At 47.9% G+C, this 19,314-nt stretch overlaps 1 protein-coding gene across 3 annotated transcripts; it reads right to left on the reverse strand.

The window, feature by feature from the left end:
* Positions 1–147: 147 nt before the first annotated feature.
* On the reverse strand, positions 148–19,063 carry CASS4 (Cas scaffold protein family member 4). Of its 3 annotated transcripts, none has more exons than XM_048322195.1 (7): positions 18,907–19,063; positions 8,704–9,111; positions 5,433–5,537; positions 4,346–4,495; positions 2,494–3,831; positions 1,668–1,727; positions 148–1,042 (listed from the first exon to the last, which is right to left on the reverse strand). In XM_048322195.1, the coding sequence occupies exons 1-7, from the start codon at positions 18,949–18,951 to the stop codon at positions 629–631; spliced, it is 2,520 nt and encodes an 839-aa protein (XP_048178152.1). In that variant the 5' UTR covers positions 18,952–19,063; the 3' UTR covers positions 148–628. The 3 variants fall into 3 exon arrangements, with proteins under 3 accessions (XP_048178152.1, XP_048178153.1, XP_048178154.1); XM_048322196.1 differs by lacking the exon at positions 18,907–19,063 and adding an exon at positions 15,322–16,499; XM_048322197.1 differs by lacking the exon at positions 1,668–1,727.
* Positions 19,064–19,314: the final 251 nt, after the last annotated feature.

Consider the following 19,314-nt stretch of genomic DNA (forward strand, 5'->3'; position numbering starts at 1 on the left):
ATATTTTCCCTGCTGGAGAAATGCTCCAGCAGCTCTGGGCTGTGACAGAGGCTGATGTGCTCCCTGTAGATTTATCAGGAGTCAAGACTTGTCCCAAAGTTTTCCTCTATGCTCAAGTACCAGCCTGGAGCATTTCCCATTGACACCTTGGCCAGATTTTGTACTGTGTTGTATTTGTATATTAAACCCAAAAATTAGCTTTGCAGCTGTGTAAAAAAACCCTGTAATTACAAATTTTGAGTAAAGTCCTCAGGAAACAGTCGATACTGGGATATCATAAGTTACAAAACATTGTGCAGCTACATTTAAAGAGAGACTTTACATGAATAAAAAAAGAAATAAAAAAGGAAAATACATTTATCTGACATACATAGAGAACAAAAAAAGAAGAAATCAGTCTGATAATCAACAACTTTTGCTCCAATACACAGCAAACATTCCCACCCAGTCACTGTGACAATGACATTTCCAGGTGGGATGTGAACAGTGGAGAAGAAAGTGCAGATTGAATTTTTCTGCACCAGCTGCTGTGGGGATCTTCACCTGCTAACAGTGCACCAGCACCCAGCGAATTCCTGGCAGGAATTCTGAGTGCAAATTGGTGTCCAGAGGAGCAAAACCAGGTCCCTCAGTCCATCATGGCTCTGAACTGCTGGGTGTACTTGGCCAGCTCCTCCGTCTGCTCCCACAGCTCCCTGGTGGCCTCTGCGTTGGGATATTTGAGGGCTGCGGTTTTGGTGGCCAGGGCCAGGTTCTTGAGCAGGCTGCAGAAGCGGCTGCTGCTGTGCAGGATGTCGCTGCGGGCGTCCCTCTCCTGGGTCTCCTGGCACAGAGAGTCCACCAGCTTCTGCCCCACCATGATGATGAGTTTGCTGTGGGAGATGAAGATTTCGGGCGGCTGCTGGTTGCGGAGGCTGGTGGTGAACACCCCGATCGCCTTGTGCAGGGCAGCGAAGCACAGCCTGCAGTGCTCTGGGAGGGGGATTTTCCTGCCAAGGTCCTGCCTGCTGGGATTCAGAGTCTTTTTTGCACATGGCAAAACCTGGAGAAAGGGTTAAAATTAAAACAGATTCAGCCTGGTGTCACATGCTGGTTGTTTCTTTGGTCACTCTACCCTAAATTCTTGTGGTCTCCAAATTGCCCCATCCTGGAGCCTTTACAGTAATTTGTCTTTCCATAAAGTGTTGGAAATTCTCCTGATTGCCTTTTTTCCCCCTAAATACAGTTTTAATAATGGATAGCACACAAAGTGCTGCAGCCAAACACCAATCCTTTACACGGTCTGGGCTTGAAGCTTTAAAATAATAGAAAACATTGATCTTTAATGGACTTAATCAGGGTTATGAATGATAAAAATGCACAAAACAAGAGGCAATTTTGTGCCAGTGCATGACAAGATATTTTGAAATACTGATTCTCACAGCCTTATCCCAAATGATGCTGAAAGGCAATAAAATAAACAGTATGACTTTAAACTGGAGTTGTTTGTTTGGAAATAAATGTTTTTCACAGGTTTTCAGCAGCAATTCTGGGAAAATGATCTCTGAGAAGCAAATAGGTCTCTTTGTAGAGGTGTGTGTCTGAGTGCAAATTACTCTGAATTTTAGCAAGCACAGAAATCAGGGACTGAAAGCCCTCATAGATAATATTTTCTAAGTCAAAAATACCTTCAGGTTTGACTCTGTACTCTTCATTGCTACTTCTTTACCTGAAATGACTTTCTGTGCCTGTTACAAATTAAAATGAAAGCAAAGTTGAAACAACTACATAAAGTATTTAAATATAAATGTGTTCTTCTTTCATGGGGAAACAACTACTTGCTCTGCAGCCTTCACGTTACAGACAGCAATGGTGAATTTATTAGAAGGAGATGTAGTTTTTTTCCTACTAATAATGTGCCCGATCCTGCAAGATTTAAGACTGAAACCAACATCAACAAAACATTTCAACTTAACGTACCCTAAATTTTAAGGACAAGCCAGCATTTCTTTGGGAAACCAAGGGAGGTATTCTTAGTAGGTATTTTAGTAATTCTAAGGAGATTCTAAAAATCACCCAGAATTATTCTAACAAATAAATGTGATAATTCACAGTCTGAGTTCTATGCAAGCAGGATTTTCATGACACCTCAAGTTAGGAAGGAACATCTCTTGTCGTGCCAGAGCCAAACACAATGTAGTGGCAGGAAGAGAACTGTGAGGGAAAAGAGAAGTGAGGACTTGCTAACTCCCAGATAAATCCTATTTCCCAAATGAATCTAAACTGGCAAGATGATAAAAATGTTTTATATTCTCTGTTGATTAAAATTACTGCTCATTGTACACGTGCCATCCAGCACTGTCACAAAATGCTGGATCCATGTAAAGTCTGGAAAACGGGACATAGTGCAGACTGAATGTGGCACTGGTGCAAAGGTAAAAGAGTGCTGGTAGTTCACAGCCTAATATCTGCACAGGGTGAAGAATACAGAGGGCAAATCCCAGTTTCACTGACCTGTAACTGGACATAATCACAATCCTCGGTGGAATTTTCTTCTGGTTTCTCCAAAGGGACCTGGCTTTGGATGGTTTTATCAGGAGCATTTCTCTGGAGTGACTCTATTTCTACTCTTCTTGGCACTGGGATTTGTTTTGCCATTTTGCATTCTGGGTTCACTTTTGGTTGCTTCGTTTCTTGCTCCTTCTCACTCTTCCTGAAGAGCAGCTTCCCGTTGGCGATGATGATGGACACAAACCTCTTGATATCGTCTGGAATTGTCCGGGCCACCATAACAAAGCGATCCAGGTCATCAGGGTTGCTCTGGGGCTTCCTGAGCACCAAAGCCTCCAGGGACCAGCTGCAGTTGTTGAGAGCTTCCCTTGTTTCTGTCAATATTTTGTAGGAGTTCATGAGGATTTCAAGCTGTTTTTTAATCCTGGCCTGCAGGTTGTTATCAGTGAGGTTGGAGGCATTTCCCTTCAGGCCTTGAGCAAAAGCCAGGAACTCTCCCAGTGACACCTTTATGTGGTCCACTGCTCTGTGGATCTCCTCCAGGCTTTTCTCCAGGTGCTCCTGCAACCTCCACTTGCTGCTCACAAAGATCATTAAGCTGGCAATGGAGCTGGACACTCCGTGCTGCAGCCGAGTCAGGGTCTCGATGGCTTCTTCCAGCTCCAGTTTAATTTCTTGGACAGGCTCTGGCAATGGTGACAGAGTAGAAAACGACTCAGCAGAAGAGCTGGAGGATGAGGAGAGAGTGCTGCTTCTGCTGTCCACACTAGAGACACTAAAAGGGTCATTTTCTGACTTGGTGTCCCCTGAGAGCTGTGGAGAAGCGCCGCGTGCTTGGTCTCCAGAGCCATCGCTGTTGTTTTCCATCTCTTTCTTGGGGTGCCCAGCGCTGGGCAAACCTTTGGGAATATCATAAACATTCTCCCCAGAGATCTGATTCTCAGCCTTGGGGGCCAGGAGACTCAGGGGCACCTCACAGCTGCCGTTCTGTGGCAAGGGGAGCGCATCCCGTGAGGATGGAACGTCGTAAAGGGGGATTTCTGGAAGGGTTAATTTCCGCTGGCTCGGTGGAATGTTGTATAACTGTGGATTTCCAGCCTTGGCTTCCGTGGTTGTGGCTGGAGCCTTGTACCTGGCTGGGGGTATGTCATACAGCACCTGCTTCTCCACAGACTGGCCAGGAGGGTTTGCTTTGAATCCGGAATTTTCAGGGGATACCGGAATATCGTAGATCCATTCGGATTTCCGAGGGTTTGGCAAAGTGTTGTAATGGCCCCGGCACTTTTTCTGAGATTTATTTTCTGAGTCATTGAGTTCTCTTTTGGGAGGGACGTCATATAACTGCAACAGAGCACAGAGGGCTTAGAAACCATCTTTTTAAACAAGAATGAGAAACAGAACTCAGTTCTCAGAGCACTTAAATGTGTGCAACTCCCCTGATGTCAATGGAACAGCACCATGAAAAGGCTACCTCTGTTTTTTATTTTCTAAAATGCACAATCTGCACATATGAAAGGTAAAATATTTGGAGCACAGGTGATTAGATCATACAGCAAAGTCCCCAGCCAGTGAAAACTGTAGACACTTGATTTTTTCCCATTCACATGCACACCCTGGCAAACAATAAATCACCAACAGACACCACTGACTCTGCTCAAACACCTTCAATGAATTTAAATTTTGACTTGATACAGATCTGTGTGTGTACAGCTGGAGTCCAAGCTGGAAAAGGAAAGTTCAGGACCATTTGTTGTATAAGAAACAGTGGGGAAGGGATGGGAAACCTGCCCCTGCTCCAAGCCAGGCATCCCAGCAGTGACAGATTATTCTCCTGTGTCCACCAAGCCTTACTCACATTGCCTGCTGCTGAGTCCTTCTGGCTGCCAGCTCCTGCTTTTTCTGGGTTGGAGGGGATGTTGTAAAGCTGCTTCTGCTCCTCCTGGAAGATCTCAGTGGATCTGCCCAGCACGGAGCCCTTCTGTGTGCTGGGGGGAGTGGCACTGCTCTGCTCAGAGAGGAAAAAAAAAGGTTTATTTGGATCCTTTTTAGAGCCCACTGGGGCCTTGAGTGGGATGAAAGGCTTTGGGCCATACTTGAGTAGGTTTGGGTCTGAGCAGGGATCAGCCCCTCACACAAGGCAGGTGACTCCAGGAAATCTGTGGATAACTTGATAATAATGGACTGGGCTCAACCCTGCACTGCCAGGGAGCAGCAGCGGTGTGGGGAGGCTTCCTGGACATGCTCCAGTGCCACGCACACCTTTGTGTGGGAGGTGACAGCACAGGGCTGGGGGCTGGTGCCTGCCCCATCCTGGTGACCTACACAGGCTCAGAAGTGGAGGAAATGTGACATTCACCGCCCTGTCCCATCCTGGTGACCTGCACAGGCTGAGGGGTGGAGAAAATGTGACATTCACTGTTCCTAGGGGAGTGGGACAGTACCGAGGGCAAGATTGTGTAACAGGACACGTCACGGTGACATGACCAAATCCAGGGCATGTTTTTCCCAGGAGGTGGGTGGTGGGGGTGACATTTAATTTCTTGTTGAACGTGCGCTTGTGACTCTTCTCTAAACATCCCCAAATCACCCCGACCAAATGACACCCCACATTTCCTCGTGGATTCCAAGGCAGAGAGGTTTGCACTCTAATACTGAGAATTCAGTAAGACATCAGTACTGTCAACCTCTCTGCCTTGGAGTCCACGGGGAAATGCCTAACTAACAGAAAAAATGGAAATGTTTATGGGAAACGGACCAGATTTAAGACACACTGCTCTAAATTTCTAAGAAACTCAGGAGAACTGAGGTTTTGAGCTAAAAAATAGATGATTTTCTTCCCAATTTTACAAAAAGCCAACAGGGTGGCAGTAGAATTGACCTCCAGATCTATTCGGAGGTGCTCTGGGGTGCCAGCTGCAGGGAGGGAGCGGGGCAGGACTCACCTGTGTGAGCAGGGACCCGCGGCGCTGTGCGGAGGGGACATCGTACACCTCACCCCTGATGTTTGGGGCTGAAGCCCGGCAGGCTCTCGGCAGAGTGAACAGGTGCTTGGAGGGGAGCAAAAACAATTATCATAAAACTGCATTGGCAGGAAGCTCAGGACAGCTCTGAAAAGTCATGTAGCTGGATAATCCACTGTTGGAGTATCACTCTTAAGTGGTAAAAACCTTCAGCTCTTCACTGAAGGTGAGAGACAGAAAGTGACCTTACAAGCAATAGGATGTTCATTCCCAAATAATTCTCCTTTGCCAGCATTTCTGCTACATTTTAGATAAGATCATTACTGGGACATGCATATCAAAGACAATCTGCCTTACTAACCGTGGGACAGAAAAGATTTGGAGAAAATCCAGCTGCAGTTATCACTGAAATCTTTAGACTGCCAAAAAGCAGAACCACTTAAAAAAGGAAGTGGGGAAATTTCGACTTCTCCAAGCCCACAGAGTCATTGGGTCAAGCCAATTTAATGTAAGAGCAGCAAAAATGTGCAGGCTGAGCATTATTCTGTAGTTATGAAAGACTGACTCATTTAGAAGGAGTAAACCTTGATGTCCTGTCCAGCTCCATAAGCAGGGGAGTCCAATATGGGCATTATATTTTCATCTGCAGTCAGATTCTCTTGTTTGATTAAAACATAATTTGAGCAGCCGTGACCAGATCTGTGGGACAGTTAATTAATGTCACAAAGTATGAATGCTGGGTTAGGACTTTTCTTTTTTAAAATCAACCACCAAAACATGGAATTTTCTTCATCCAGCCTGTCTTTAGCCTGGCTGCCCTCAGCTAATTTATAAATGGGCCATTGCAAACCACTGACCTCCAGAAACAATGCTGGGGTGAGATATTGCACAAAATGATTTCAGACTGCAGGGAGTGATTTCCATCATGTAAGTCCTGCAGCAACTAAAGTTAGGGGAAATATGGTAGAGGAGGAAGACTGCAGCTTCACTCTGCCTGCTTCAGCTCTCATCTGAAAACAGGGAATGAGGAGTGAAGACAAATCCCCTTAGCGCTCTGTGATAAAGAATCACAGAATCACAAAATGGTTTGGGTTGGGAGGGATCTTAAAGACCATGAGTTCCACCCCCTGCCATGGGCAGGGACACCTTCCATTAGAGCAGGTTGCTCCAAAGCCCGTTCAACCTGGCCTGGAACACTTCCAGGGATGGGGCAACCTGTGCCTGAATACGAGCCTCTTACTTGCCAACACAGGCACAACTTCCCTGAGTGAAAGGGCAAAACATAAAAGGTGTCAGGAAAGCCATTCTTAGCCCAGGTCTGCTTCCAGATGGACAAATCTGAGAATATAGCAAGAAGGAAACTCACTGGATATCACATCTTACTCCTTTTTGAAGTCCTTTCAGTGACAGTAGAACCAGAAGGTGCCCTGTGTGTGAGGCAGAAGAGGGGGCTTCTCTGTGGGGTGAAAACACCCAGGCTCTGAGGGATTTCTTTTTGTTTCATTGCTTTCAATCAGCTCCCTCAAAGACTCGGAGTGGCTTTTCCCAGCTGCTCAGAGGACAGCTGAGTATGCCAGGAGCTTTGCCAGTTGTGCCACAGGATCTCTGTGGGATGGTCTGGATCGTTCTGTGCTCCCTGAGCTCCCCTGCCTGGGGACGGCTGGTGACCACCAGGGTGCAGCTGGTGTGGGGACAGCTGGGACACTGTGCCACAGGCAGCCCCGCTCTGAACTTCTGGATAATAATCAGAGGCTGGGACATTTCTTTTTCAGTCTTAGACTAGACACAGCTTAGGTGGATAAATTCATGAAATGAGACAGGGAGAGCCAAGGAGCTCTTCTGCCAGACCACTCATCCACATAATGAACAGATGACATTTTCCACCTGATTTGCTGGCAGAACATGGAAAATTCATGCCAATCTCTGATTCAGTTTGCAAATGGCTCCTTTAGTGTCAGGAATGTGGCAAAATCAGTTCACAGCAAGTGCAGGAGTCTTGTAGCTGTACTCAGTTTGAGTTATGGCTGTGCACTGCAGCTGTAGAGCTGAAAATGAGGTTTTGGTCACCAGGGATGCCCTGAGTTTGTTGTTTTCCAGCACCCACCTGCCACCCAGCAGGAAGCAGCAGCGAGGTTTCCATGATTCGCCTTCTGCACAGCAGGAGGAAAGGTGGCTGAGTGAGCCCCATAAATCAAATGATCATTAAACCAGCCTAAAACACTGGAAAGCTGAATTTTCTTCCTTTTCCTTTTCCAATTAGAATTTCTAATGTGATTTCTGTACACAGAATAAAGAGCCACGCAGGGCTGGAGAGCTCACGGAACTCAACAAAACCTTGCACTTGAACTCCATCCCCACCTGCTCTATTTCCCTTTCATTATGAAACATTCCCCATTCATTTTTTCCTGAAGAAAGCACAAGGTTTTGATCTTAAGACACTTGATGCAACATGTAATCAAAATGTTCCATGTACGTGTTCCATTTGAATGTCAAACACGAGGAACTGGGAGAAAGAAGAGCCGGGCCAGGGAGCTGTAATGAAACCCTGGAAAATCGGGTTGTTCTCCTCTGTGACTGGGGGCACTGGTGGCTGCTTTCATCCTGCACACCCTGGTCACCGTCTCAGCAGCAGCAAAAACGGGCTGGGAGAGAAACTGGTTGAGGGCACACAGCAAAACTTTGTGTCCTGCATGTCTGACAGGGGCTGCTATTTTGTGCAAGCCTAGTGACTGCCTCGAGCAGCACAAGAGAGAGGCAGCAGCACTCTGAGCTTGCTGAGCTGCTGGAGACACTAAAAACCAGACCAAACCCAGCAATCACACACCAAAGGGTGATTAAAAAAAATTATGAATCATGTTCCTGTGCAGATGGATGCAAAGACCCCACATGTGCCCAGAGGACTCTGGATGGCCGCGTGCTGTGACCCATCAGAGGAGAAAGTTCTGTCTTGTTACTTTAACTTTGTAAATCATTTATAGATTCTCCCAGACAAATGGTATATTCTTTACTTCCTGCCCTATTTTACAGCCTTTTTAAGCTGCCAGAAAGGTGAGGGACTACAGAATATAGACGCTGTCATCTGTTGCCCAGAGCAGCATTTCCCACATGATGCTATAAATTGATGGCAGTTTCCTAAACACCATCATTCTTTTGCTGCAAATTCCACTGTAAATCTCAAGCTTTCTCATTTCCCACTCCCAACGATTGTTTTAACAACAACATCCGTTGTTTGCAGAGCTGTCTTTATTCTCACCTGGTGTACGGAGCGCTTGGTCCTCTCGCTGAGCAGCTGCGCCGCCAGGGCCGGCACCTGGTACACGGCCTGGGCCGCAGCGGCCGAGCCCGTGGCCGGGGCCTGCACCCAGCCCTCCATCTTCTCGTAGGTGGCCGACAGCACCGCGGCCTTGGGCACGGAGGGCACCTGGTAGATGTTGTGTCCCGCTGGCGGCTCCGTGGGCTGGTCACTCTGGGCCGGGGTGGCCGGCAGGAGCTGCAGGCGGTTGGCGGGGGCCAGGCCGTGGCGGCCGTGCAGGGAGCACCACCACCAGCCCTCGCTGCCCAGCACGTGCCGCTCCAGCACCGTCAGGATGTCCCCCCTGCGGAACGCCAGCTCGTCCGAGCACTCGGCCTTGTTGTCGTACAGCGCCTTGGCCAGGCTGTGCTGGGGACACGAGGACACCGACATTGTCACACCCGCACAAGGGCTCTTTACTTTCCAGCTTGGTGTTTCCACCTTGCTGAGATCCACTTTCCACCTCGAGCTCCATTTAATTCACCCACCCCTTTTCACACTGAACAACCTCTCTGGAGCATCGATGCCAGAGTTAAACTGTTGCCCTTTATGTCTGCTGCATTCAGTGCACTAAAGCAATAGATAATAATAAAAATATTACTGTGATCTATTTCTTCACCTTTTCCCCCAAGGCTCTTGAAGAGCATTGCTAATGTTCATTATTTAGATTCATTATATTAGATTTATGAGCTAAAACACAAGAAGTCCCACGTCAGCATGAGGAAGAACCTCTTTCCATGGGGGTGGCAGAGCCCTGGAACAGCTGCCCAGGGAGGGTGTAGAGTCTCCCTCTCTGGAGACATCCCAAACCCACCTGGATGCATTCCCGTGTCACCTGCTCCAGATGGCCCTGCCTAAGCAGTAGGGTTGGACTGAGTGGTGTCCAGAGGTCCTTTTCAATCCTAATGATTCTGTGATTACTTATGAACATCCCTATATGAAAAATAGGTGGCTTTCCCATTGTTGTCCTGTGAATTCTTCATCTCATACTTACTCATTACAAGATCATAGAATCATGGAATGGTTTGGGTGGGAAAGGACTTTAAAGATCATCTCATCCCACCCCTGCAACGGGCAGGGACACCTTCCACTATCCCAGGTTGCTCCAAGCCCCATCCAACCGGGTCTTGGATGCTTCCAGGGATGGGGCAGCCAGAGCCTGCAGGTAGCTCTAGTCACCCCAGGTGCTTGTGCAAAGGGTAGAGAAAGCTGTGGAGGCAGTTTGTAGGGTTTTTTCAGTACCAGATAGATTTTGCTTTCAGCTTCAAAATGGGACCGTCTGCTTCCCAGTCAGTGGGACACTGGCTGTGTCTCAGCATGAATTTCTTACCAGAAAGTGCAACTAATGTCCAGAGAGATAGCACCCAAATAGGAAACGTGATGCCTTGTATTTTTGTCCAGAGCATTTGCTGTGAAGCAGCAGCTGGCTTGAAGCTGCAGCAGAAGAAACCCAATTTGTCAGCTCAGCTGGTGACAAGGGCCCACTGTTGGCTGCAGGCGTTTCGTGGTCGGGGTGGCCATGAACAATGGCTTTTTTGTGGGACAAGGGCAGCTGCCAGGGGTGGACAACAGCCCCTTTGGCCTCATGGCCCAACCTGGCTTTTGCCTTGAACATGGGAGTCCACTTCTGATTTGGACAACGCCAAATGTTGGAGCCAGGAATCCCACCCTGGGGCAGGCCTGGGCTCCACATATTAAAAAAAAAAAGGGAGAACAGCCAACTTTTCCTGTTAGTCATCAATCCTGCTTGATCCTTGGGTTTGGATGCTGCGCAGACACGCTTCTGAAGGACAGAGCCTCTTCTTCAGCCCTGAGGAGGGTGGGCAGAGGAAGACTCTCCCCCTTTTCCAACATGAAGAGCCTTATCCAGGCACATGCAGGAAATGGGTGAAGGGCCAGGAAGCCTGCAGGGAGGATCTGAGCCTGGCTGGGGCACACACAGCAAGGCTGCCCTTCCTACTCACACCCACACAGCTGAGAGGAACATTTGGTTCACACTGTGGTTTTAGAAGGCATCTCAATATTGACACTTCCCCAGACAAGTTTTTCCTGTGGCAGCAGCACACTCAAGATGCTGCTGAGCCTAATTTTATAACCAGAGACACAAACCTTTCCATCAGAGGGGTCCCTCACTCAGGGCACAACACACATTCCTTGGGTTTGGCCAGTAAAGGTGTGCAAATCCCAGGGCCAGCAGCCCCCAGCCAGAGGCCAGGCCAAGGCAGAACATGGTGCCTCAGATTTTGCATTTCTAGAGCTCACACTGGAGTATGTGATCAACACGAACCCAGGGACCTCTAAAATCATCCCAAATCAAGCCAAGCAGGAGATAGATTAATGAATTAATCAATTAATTCATAGGGCATTCTGGAGAACCTGACCTAGCTAGAAAACAGATCTGTTCATGGATCATCTCACATCCCATCCAGAGGGCTGGAATGGAAAAATGAAGACTTTGAGTAGAGAAGTGATGGAAACAAGCTCCAAATTCCAGTAGAACATGAATGAACTGAGAGATTGTCAGACCTCTGACAAGCAGGGTCAGTGGAGCTGTCAAAAAGAAGAGGTTAAAAAGAAAAATAAAAAAACCCCAAACCCCAAAGGTTTTCCCAGCTAAGGCAGGGCTTAATTAAATTCCATGTTTCAGGACAAAGAGCCAATACTCTGGAGTTGGAGAGCACATCTTTGCCATCCACTCCTGGTATTTCAGTATTTCAGCAGAGTGCACAGCACACAGGCAGAAGCTGCAGGAGGTGGGTGCCTGCTCCCACCACGTCTGTCTGCAGGGTGAGGTTATCTGCAGTGCAGGCTCTGCATCACCCAGCGTGGGGCTGTGTGCCAGAGGCAGGCCCTGGCTGCACTCCCGGCTCCCCGGGACGTGTGTGAGGGATCGCTGTGGCAGCCCCTTCCCCTCTGTGAGCAGAAGCCTCCCTGACCTGCCCGTGACTGTAAACAAGCGCTGCATTCCCAGGATGGCAGAGCCCTGACGGATGCTCGGCGAGGAGGGGGCTGTGCTGGGAGGGCAGTGGGAGCTGCATTTCTGGCTGTCCAGTGTGTCCTCCCCGGCCAGGGCTTGTGGAGCTCTCTGGTGCTTTGTGTGTTGTGCCCTTAAATAACAAACGTGTAAAAAGCACTAAAGCAACACAGGTGAGGTCAAAGTGATTTTCCTTATTTGCTTGCTGCTTCATCCCCATCAGCAGCCTTGTAAAACTTTTCCTAAGATAAAGAACATCCTAAAAGCCCAAAAAAAAGCACCTTGAGAGGCAGTGCTGGGACTCTGCTCTCACTGAGAGGGTTTTAACGAGCTGGTGACAGAGCATGGACCTAGAAAAGAGGAAAAAAGTGTCCCCTGCAGCCCCTCCCCGAGGCACCGGGACCCCCGAGCCCACAGCCATCCGAGGGCAAAGCAAGTGGGTCACACACTGAAGGGATTTACAGAGCAGGGTCTCCGGAAGAGCTTCACTTCAAAAGCTCTCATGTAGCTGGAAGTGCATCTCCTTTACTGGACTGTGGCTCAGATGTGGAGAGAGTAATTCCCCCCCAAACTGGACTTTTCACATCTTTGTTGTTTGCACTGGTCCCTCTGTAAAACCTGACAGCCCTTGGGAGTCATAGGAATGAAAGCTGCTACCTCATGTTTATTAATGGAGAAATTGTAATTAAGAGCAGTAAAGCTGATGAGGGCACAGTTCTATAATGTCAAATTCTACACCCTCAGACTGACATCTGTGCTCTGTGTACACAATAGATACTGATGCTAAGGAAAAAACATCCCACTGTTACTAAAATCTCCTGATCCCTCTCCTATGCCAAGCCTTATCCTCAGCCTACAGGACTACACAAGAGGAAAAAATAACCTTATAAAATATACTCAAACATTGCTAGAAAAATCCAGGTGATACCCAGTGATTTACAGCACGTGATAATTTGAGCATCTTGCCCACAAGCCTCACAAAATAATTTCTCAATGCCCCCTTCCCACTCAGTTTGTGTTTGGAAATCTCAATTTACTACCCTTGTATTATTTCATGTGAATGGGTACTGCACTATTTCACAGCATTTCAAATAAAAAAGATATTTTTTCATTTATTGTCTTCAAATTGCTTCTTAAAAACTCCTACTGACATCATGTAAATAAAGAGACAGTTTAAATCCTGGGAGTTTTCGTGGATCAAGAGAAATATTTCTCTTGTTGCACATCAATACACGTGTAAGCATTTTACTGCAGGAAAGTGGGACTTAAAATATTTGAGGAGGAAGAGATACAGCAGTGTCCTGTGTTTGCTAAACAGTGCTGCTCATGCATCAGTGGCACCTCTGACATGTTTACAGAGCAGCTTCCAGTTAATCTCTTCACCTCCCAACATAGCTGGAGAAATAAACATTCTCCATCATCCATTAGCTGGGAACAGGCTTCCATGAGAATTCCCTTCTAAACCCCAGACCACGCTGAGTCACTTAAATTTTGCCCAGTTAATTGTAGAGAGTTCATATCAACATCCACAGGGAAAAGGAAAATGTACCTTGAAAGCTCAAATCATTCTCTACCTGCATGTGCAACATTTCCTGTGACTTGCAGAAGGTCCTTCTGCAATTTTTTTGGTTTTTTTTATGTATTTTGGAAATGTTCAGCTCATACAGAAGTTTTATGTGAGCTTCAAGGAGGAATGAACATCAGGACTTGCTTTTATTGCTTTAATTGATTTGTGGGGGTGGAAGCAGGTGCTGATCAGCAGGTTTTGAATTCTAAATGGTCAGATCAGTTTTGATCAAATACAGAATCACCACTTTAAAAATTCAAGCTTACAACTCCTGCAGCTTCACACAAGGCAGTGCTGCAGAGGTGGGAATTACAAGCCGGAGTTGTGTTAATTTTCCCCAAACGCTCTTTTCTCCACAAATAAAGTTAATCAAATCCTAGCTGTGTTAAAATCTCCAGAAGTGGCAAGTGCAGCCAGGATTTCACGCCACTCAGTTCACTTTTACACGAGTGCTCTCATGCCCACGTTCAAGGGAAGATAAAGCTGCCACTTCCTGCTGTTCCAACCTCTCACCCTGGCTGCATTCCTGGGGCTTGGGTCCTCAAACTTCTTTTCCCCATATGCACCCAATCACTTTAGGTTTCTTTTGACTTTTTTAAACCTTTTAGGATCTTAATTACATCTGAGCACGTTCATTTCTAAACGTGGCTTTACAGATACGGAAAGTCCTGATGAGTGCAAGTGTCCTCCTCAGAGCAGGGTCCTCACCTTCCCTGCTCTCCCTGCCTGTGCATCAGGTGAAACACTGCCAGGGCAGCTGGGCAGGGGAGCAAAAGGCACATTTTTCCTCGGCAGGAGCAAAAGGCACGTTTTTCCTCGGCAGGAATTCCTGCTGTGGGTTCCTGCTGCTGGAGGTGGCCGGGTGCTGTCCCTGCGGCCGTGCCCTTTCTCCATGGCTGTGGCAGCAGTGGAGAGGCCGAGGTCAGGGTGGGGGTTTTTGATTCACAGTGAATCAGCAGCAGCACCACAAAACTCCCAAAGCTGCGGCTTCCTGGGGCTCTCTGGCTGCTCTTATCAGCCCCCACAAACAGCTCTTGTTTTAACCCTGCCCTCTGGACAGCCCTGCAAAGCTCGTGCTTCTGAGCAAATGAATTAAATGCATGGAATAAATTGACAAATGGATGGTTTCTGAATAAATATCACCGAAACTGTAACATTTCTCTGGGCTAAGTGGATTTTCCACCTGCCCTAATCAGTGGCGTGAATCCCCGCGTGCAGGCAGCAGCTGGACACTGCTCCTTCCCTGTCATTAGCACAGGACACATGGTGAGAGCACAGCCTGCCCTGCCCGGCTGCCAGGGATCAGCTGGGACCCGCCGAGCCACTCACTTGTGTCACAGCCAAAGCCCCCTGCCAGCACAAAGCCCAGCCTGGGGGCTGGGGGCAGAAACGGTGACAAGCGGCTGGAAAATGGATTTGATCCATCACGGATTCCCCTCCACCAGCAGAGAAAACTGTATTTCCTGGAAAAGAGCACTCCTTTCCTCTTCTGAGCCTCAGTTCTCCTTGCAGATGGCTCTGCAGGATGGGGCCAGTCCTTACCCTGGAGTGCAAAGGCTTTCCCAGGCTCGCAGAACTCAGACTGAAGTTACTTGGCATTTTCCTCATCACAGAGTGACCTCAATTCTTTCAACATTTCCATTTCCCATTTCTAGGAATCAATGCAAAAACATCTTTTTTGAGGTAATATACAGCTCAACTGTTAAGCTCATTTTTTCCAAGAGAATGTGGAAGTGACCCGTCTGGGTCACTCATGATCGTTTTTAATAAGCTTGTTATTACTCAATGTACACAGAACCCACAGAACCGACCCTCACCCTCCTCAGCCACACTGCTGTTCTTGAGAAAGGATTCATTTGGATTATATTTTAAAAATCGGCACCACGTGCTCTGTTAGTGATGTGCAAATCAGCTGAGCACACACACTGCAAAGGGACCCTGCCAGATGCAGATTTTACCCTCTGAACACTACAAATGAAATCAAGAAAGTCATCAAATTAACTGCAGCAGAAAGAAAAAACCCAGTATTTACACTGACCTTCATTTTGCTGCCTGTTTCCCTGTTAGTCCATCGCCTGAGGAGGAGGAGGAGGAGGAGGATCTCCCCAGCCCTGTCAGCGGATCAGGCAGCTCTGGAGGGTCTGGCTGGAAGCTGGAGAGGGAAGGCTCAGCCTCTGCCACCTCCTGCTCGCTGGGAGCCCCAGGAAAGCAGCTTTGGGAATGGGGGGAGCTCATTACATAGCAGAATTCTCTCCAGGGAGCCACTGGGCTGCAGCTGGTGATGTGCAGGACACACAGACCCCCCTGCAGGGAGTGTCTGCCCTGCTCTGAACAGAACAGCCAGGGCAGCAGGGCTGGACCAGGAAAAGGATTGGATTTAGAAACATTTTTGCAGCAGCAATTTTTACTCCTGGTTTGTTGTTTTGTTTTGATTAACACTAGTTTGAGGTTGGATACACTTTCAACCTGTCTCTAGAAAACTGAACAGATCTCCTTTGTGGTTATTAACCCCCTGCAAAACCCTGCAGAGGCAGAAAACCCGAGGAGGAAAGCCAAATATGACCTGCAGCGGAAGGGTTTTGTTTCTTGGGCTAATCTAAAAAATCCTTGAATGTTATTAAGCTATAGTGTTATTTAAATTATTCATGGTTGCTATTTGCCCAGCTGAGTCCAGGTCATGCTGGTGCACAGGTTTTACCACTTTGGATTTGTGGTATCTTGGCATTTGCAAATTTTTACTGTTTTTGCCTTTGTATGGGCTGGCTTTTCTCTGGTAAAAGCTTCTTCCTTCCTCTTTCCACAGCAGCTTCAAGATTAAATTAGACACTGGCTCCCAAAGCCACAATCATGTAGCTAGACAAGCCTTGAGTGTCTTGACTAGAAAATGCTGAATTGAAAAGCTTCCTCAACAGAATCTACAGCTCTGGGCTGGGAGCAAACCAGCTGCTGTCCAAAGGAGAAAGGATTCCTGGCAAAAGCAGCCCATTTCAATGCCTGCGTGCTCTTTCTCTTCTTTCTTTTTTTAACATTAGAAGCAGCAGTTTGACCCCCTCAGACACTTCATGCAGGTGATAAAGAGCCATTCCCTTGCTACCCTGGAGTTTTTCAGGTGCTCCAGCATTTGAAAAGATGGAGAAATATCAGCAACAAACCCACATCTAGTGGGGACAGAACTACTTTCAAATACAATTAAACGTTCCCATGAAGGAACCCCAGAGGGAATTCCTGCTATGCAGGGACACCTCCCACTGTCCCAGGCTGCTCCAAGCTCCATCCAGCCTGGCCTTGGACACTGCCAGGGATCCAGGGGCAGCCACAGCTGCTCTGGGCACCCTGTGCCAGGGTCTCCCCACCTTCACAGGGAATGATTTTTTCCTAATATCCAATCTAAACCTCCTCTCTTTTAGTTTGAAGCCATTCCCTGTGTCCTGTCCCTCCAGCCCTTGGAAATCCTCTCTCTCCATCTCTCCTGCAGCTCCTTCAGGTCCTGCAAGGCCACAGTGAGGTCACCCCAGAGCTTCTCCTCTCCAGGCTGAACAATCTCAGCTCTCCCAGCCTTTCCTCCCAGCAGAGCTGCTCCATCCCTCTGCTCATCCTGGTGCCTCCACTGGGCTCTCTCCAGCAGCTCCACGTCCTTCTGCTGTTGGCCCCAGGGCTGGGGCAGCTCTGCAGGTGGGGTCTCACCTGAGTGGGACACAGGGGCAGAATCTCTGTCATTCCCCACTCATGTTTGTGGGTGAGAAGGGAAGATGTGAACTGGGCATTTTAGGACAGATAAACTCCACATCCACTTTATGCGCATCCAAACACACTCCTGTTTTCCTGGGGCAGCAGCTCAGCCAAAGCTGTCACACAGCAGGAGCCCGTGGAGCTCACGGGGTTTGAAATTGCACCAAGGGGTGCAACGCTTCCTGTGCTGCCACTGGATACGCAACAACAAACAAACAACACCATTTTCTGGCTAAACTCAAACTGAAATCATGTTCAGAAGTGTTTTCCCTGTGCAGGTGCAATAGTTGGGACACAGGGATAATTGCAGAGCATTTCCCGTCACAGTAACGCTGCCGAGGGCTGGTGCCTCAAGGAGTGCAGAGAGTACAAAAAAACCCCTTTGTATTTTTATATTATTCAAATATATGATACTGCCAGGCCAGCAGGGGCCTTATAAACAGTTCAGAAATGATGTTGCAGAAATAAGTTTGGCTTTTTATTACTCAGCTGAAGTTGACTGGGTTGCTCTGGCCATGTCTAAAATGCTCACAGCAGAACAGGGAATGGGTTTGCTACCATTACATTGATTTATTGACAATCCACTGAAGAGAACTGGAAATATATCTAGAAATAGAAAATTCCTCTATACAGAGATGAAAAATGTCCTGCCTCAATTACTGATGACTCAGTGTGAAAAGTAGCCCCCTAATCTTTACAAGCCTCGATGGAAAATTTTGAGTGTAAAACAATGACTCATTGAAGTCCTGTTAAGGTTTCTCCCCACATTTTCTATCAGATTTCCAGGAGGCAGTTTATTTATGGTAAACACTGAGATCATAATCCAGGATGAAAATCTTAATTCCATTACATTTATTAGACTTGCAGACAGCAGGACGGCAAGGCACTGACTTTGAATCAAGATTTCAGCATGCTCCAACCCTTACAGCTGCAGCAGGGCCTCTTATCCGTATAAAATTAATCTAGATGGAATATGAATACAGAAATAAATGTAACAAACCTTATACTCTGGTTCAAGTCTTTCAAAATAGGAATACATAGTGTTTCAAAAGGCTTTCTGGTTTGCATGTAACAAAGGAATTATGTCATGCAAGAGGTCACCAGGGCTGCCACTGAAAGTCTCTGGCAAAGGATCTGTGTCTCTAATGTCACTGCAGCATAGCAGTAAGGTGGAACCTTGACATTTTATCTTTATAATTTCACAAATGTGGTCATTTCCAGATGCCTGTTCATTTTGAATCCCGCTTTATTCAGGATCTACCCCAGGAAGACATTTTCCCCAGTCAGTGGTTTTGTCACAATGAAAAGCACAGGGGGACATGAGGTACAAGAGCCTTCTGTCCCCCAAACACTTCACAGAGTCACAGAACCACTGAGGCTGGGAAAGAGCTCTGCGAGCACTGAATCCAAGCCGTGCCCCATCCCCACCCTGTCCCCAACCCAGAGCACTGAGTGCCACCTCCAAACCTCCCTGGGCAGCCCCTGCCAAGGCCTGAGCACCCTTTCCATGGGGAAATTCCTGCTGCTGTCCACCCTGAGCCTCCCCTGGCCCAGCCTGAGGCCGTTCCCTCTCCTCCTGTCCCTGTTCCCTGCGAGCAGAGCCCGACCCCCCCCGGCTGCCCCCTCCTGTCAGGGACTTGTGCAGAGCCACAAGGTCCCCCCTGAGCCTCCTTTGCTCCAGGCTGAGCCCCTTTCCAGCTCCCTCAGCCTCTCCTGGGGCTCCAGAGCCTTCCCAGCTCCGTTCCCTGCCCTGGACACGCTCCAGCCCCTCAAGGTCTCTCTTGGCATGAAGGGCCAGAACTGGAAGAGCCTCATCAGTGCTACTTCCAACATCACCAAGAATCCCACTGAATTCAAGCATCAAACCCTTCCCTACCCAAAAAACCAGACCTACCTGTGCAGTTGTGTTGCTCCTGGGCTTTGCATCCATTGCTGTCATTCCCCACTCGGAGTAAGACAGAGAATCACAGTGGGACGGGGACACTTCAGCCTTGCACAGGCACCGCGTGTTGGGAACTCCGCCTCAGCAAAGTCCATCTGACAGCTCTGCCCCTAACAGCACCGACAACTTGCAAACAAGGTATCATGCAAGATAATATCTGTGACAACAGAAGATGAGAGGACAGAATAAAACCCAAAAAAAAACCCCTTTTGGCGACTAGAAGTAAGAAAAATGTGCGCAAGCAGGATTTTCCTCGGTCTGCGTGCCACCAACTTGTTGCAGTGAAGCAGTGGGAAGTCTGAGCCCTCTGCTCATGCTCCTGTGTTTCCTCTTTTGCAGCAGTGAGCTCAAGGCTATGGC

This window comes from Corvus hawaiiensis, chromosome 17, assembly GCF_020740725.1.
Source record: "Corvus hawaiiensis isolate bCorHaw1 chromosome 17, bCorHaw1.pri.cur, whole genome shotgun sequence".
Classification (NCBI taxonomy): domain Eukaryota; kingdom Metazoa; phylum Chordata; class Aves; order Passeriformes; family Corvidae; genus Corvus; species Corvus hawaiiensis.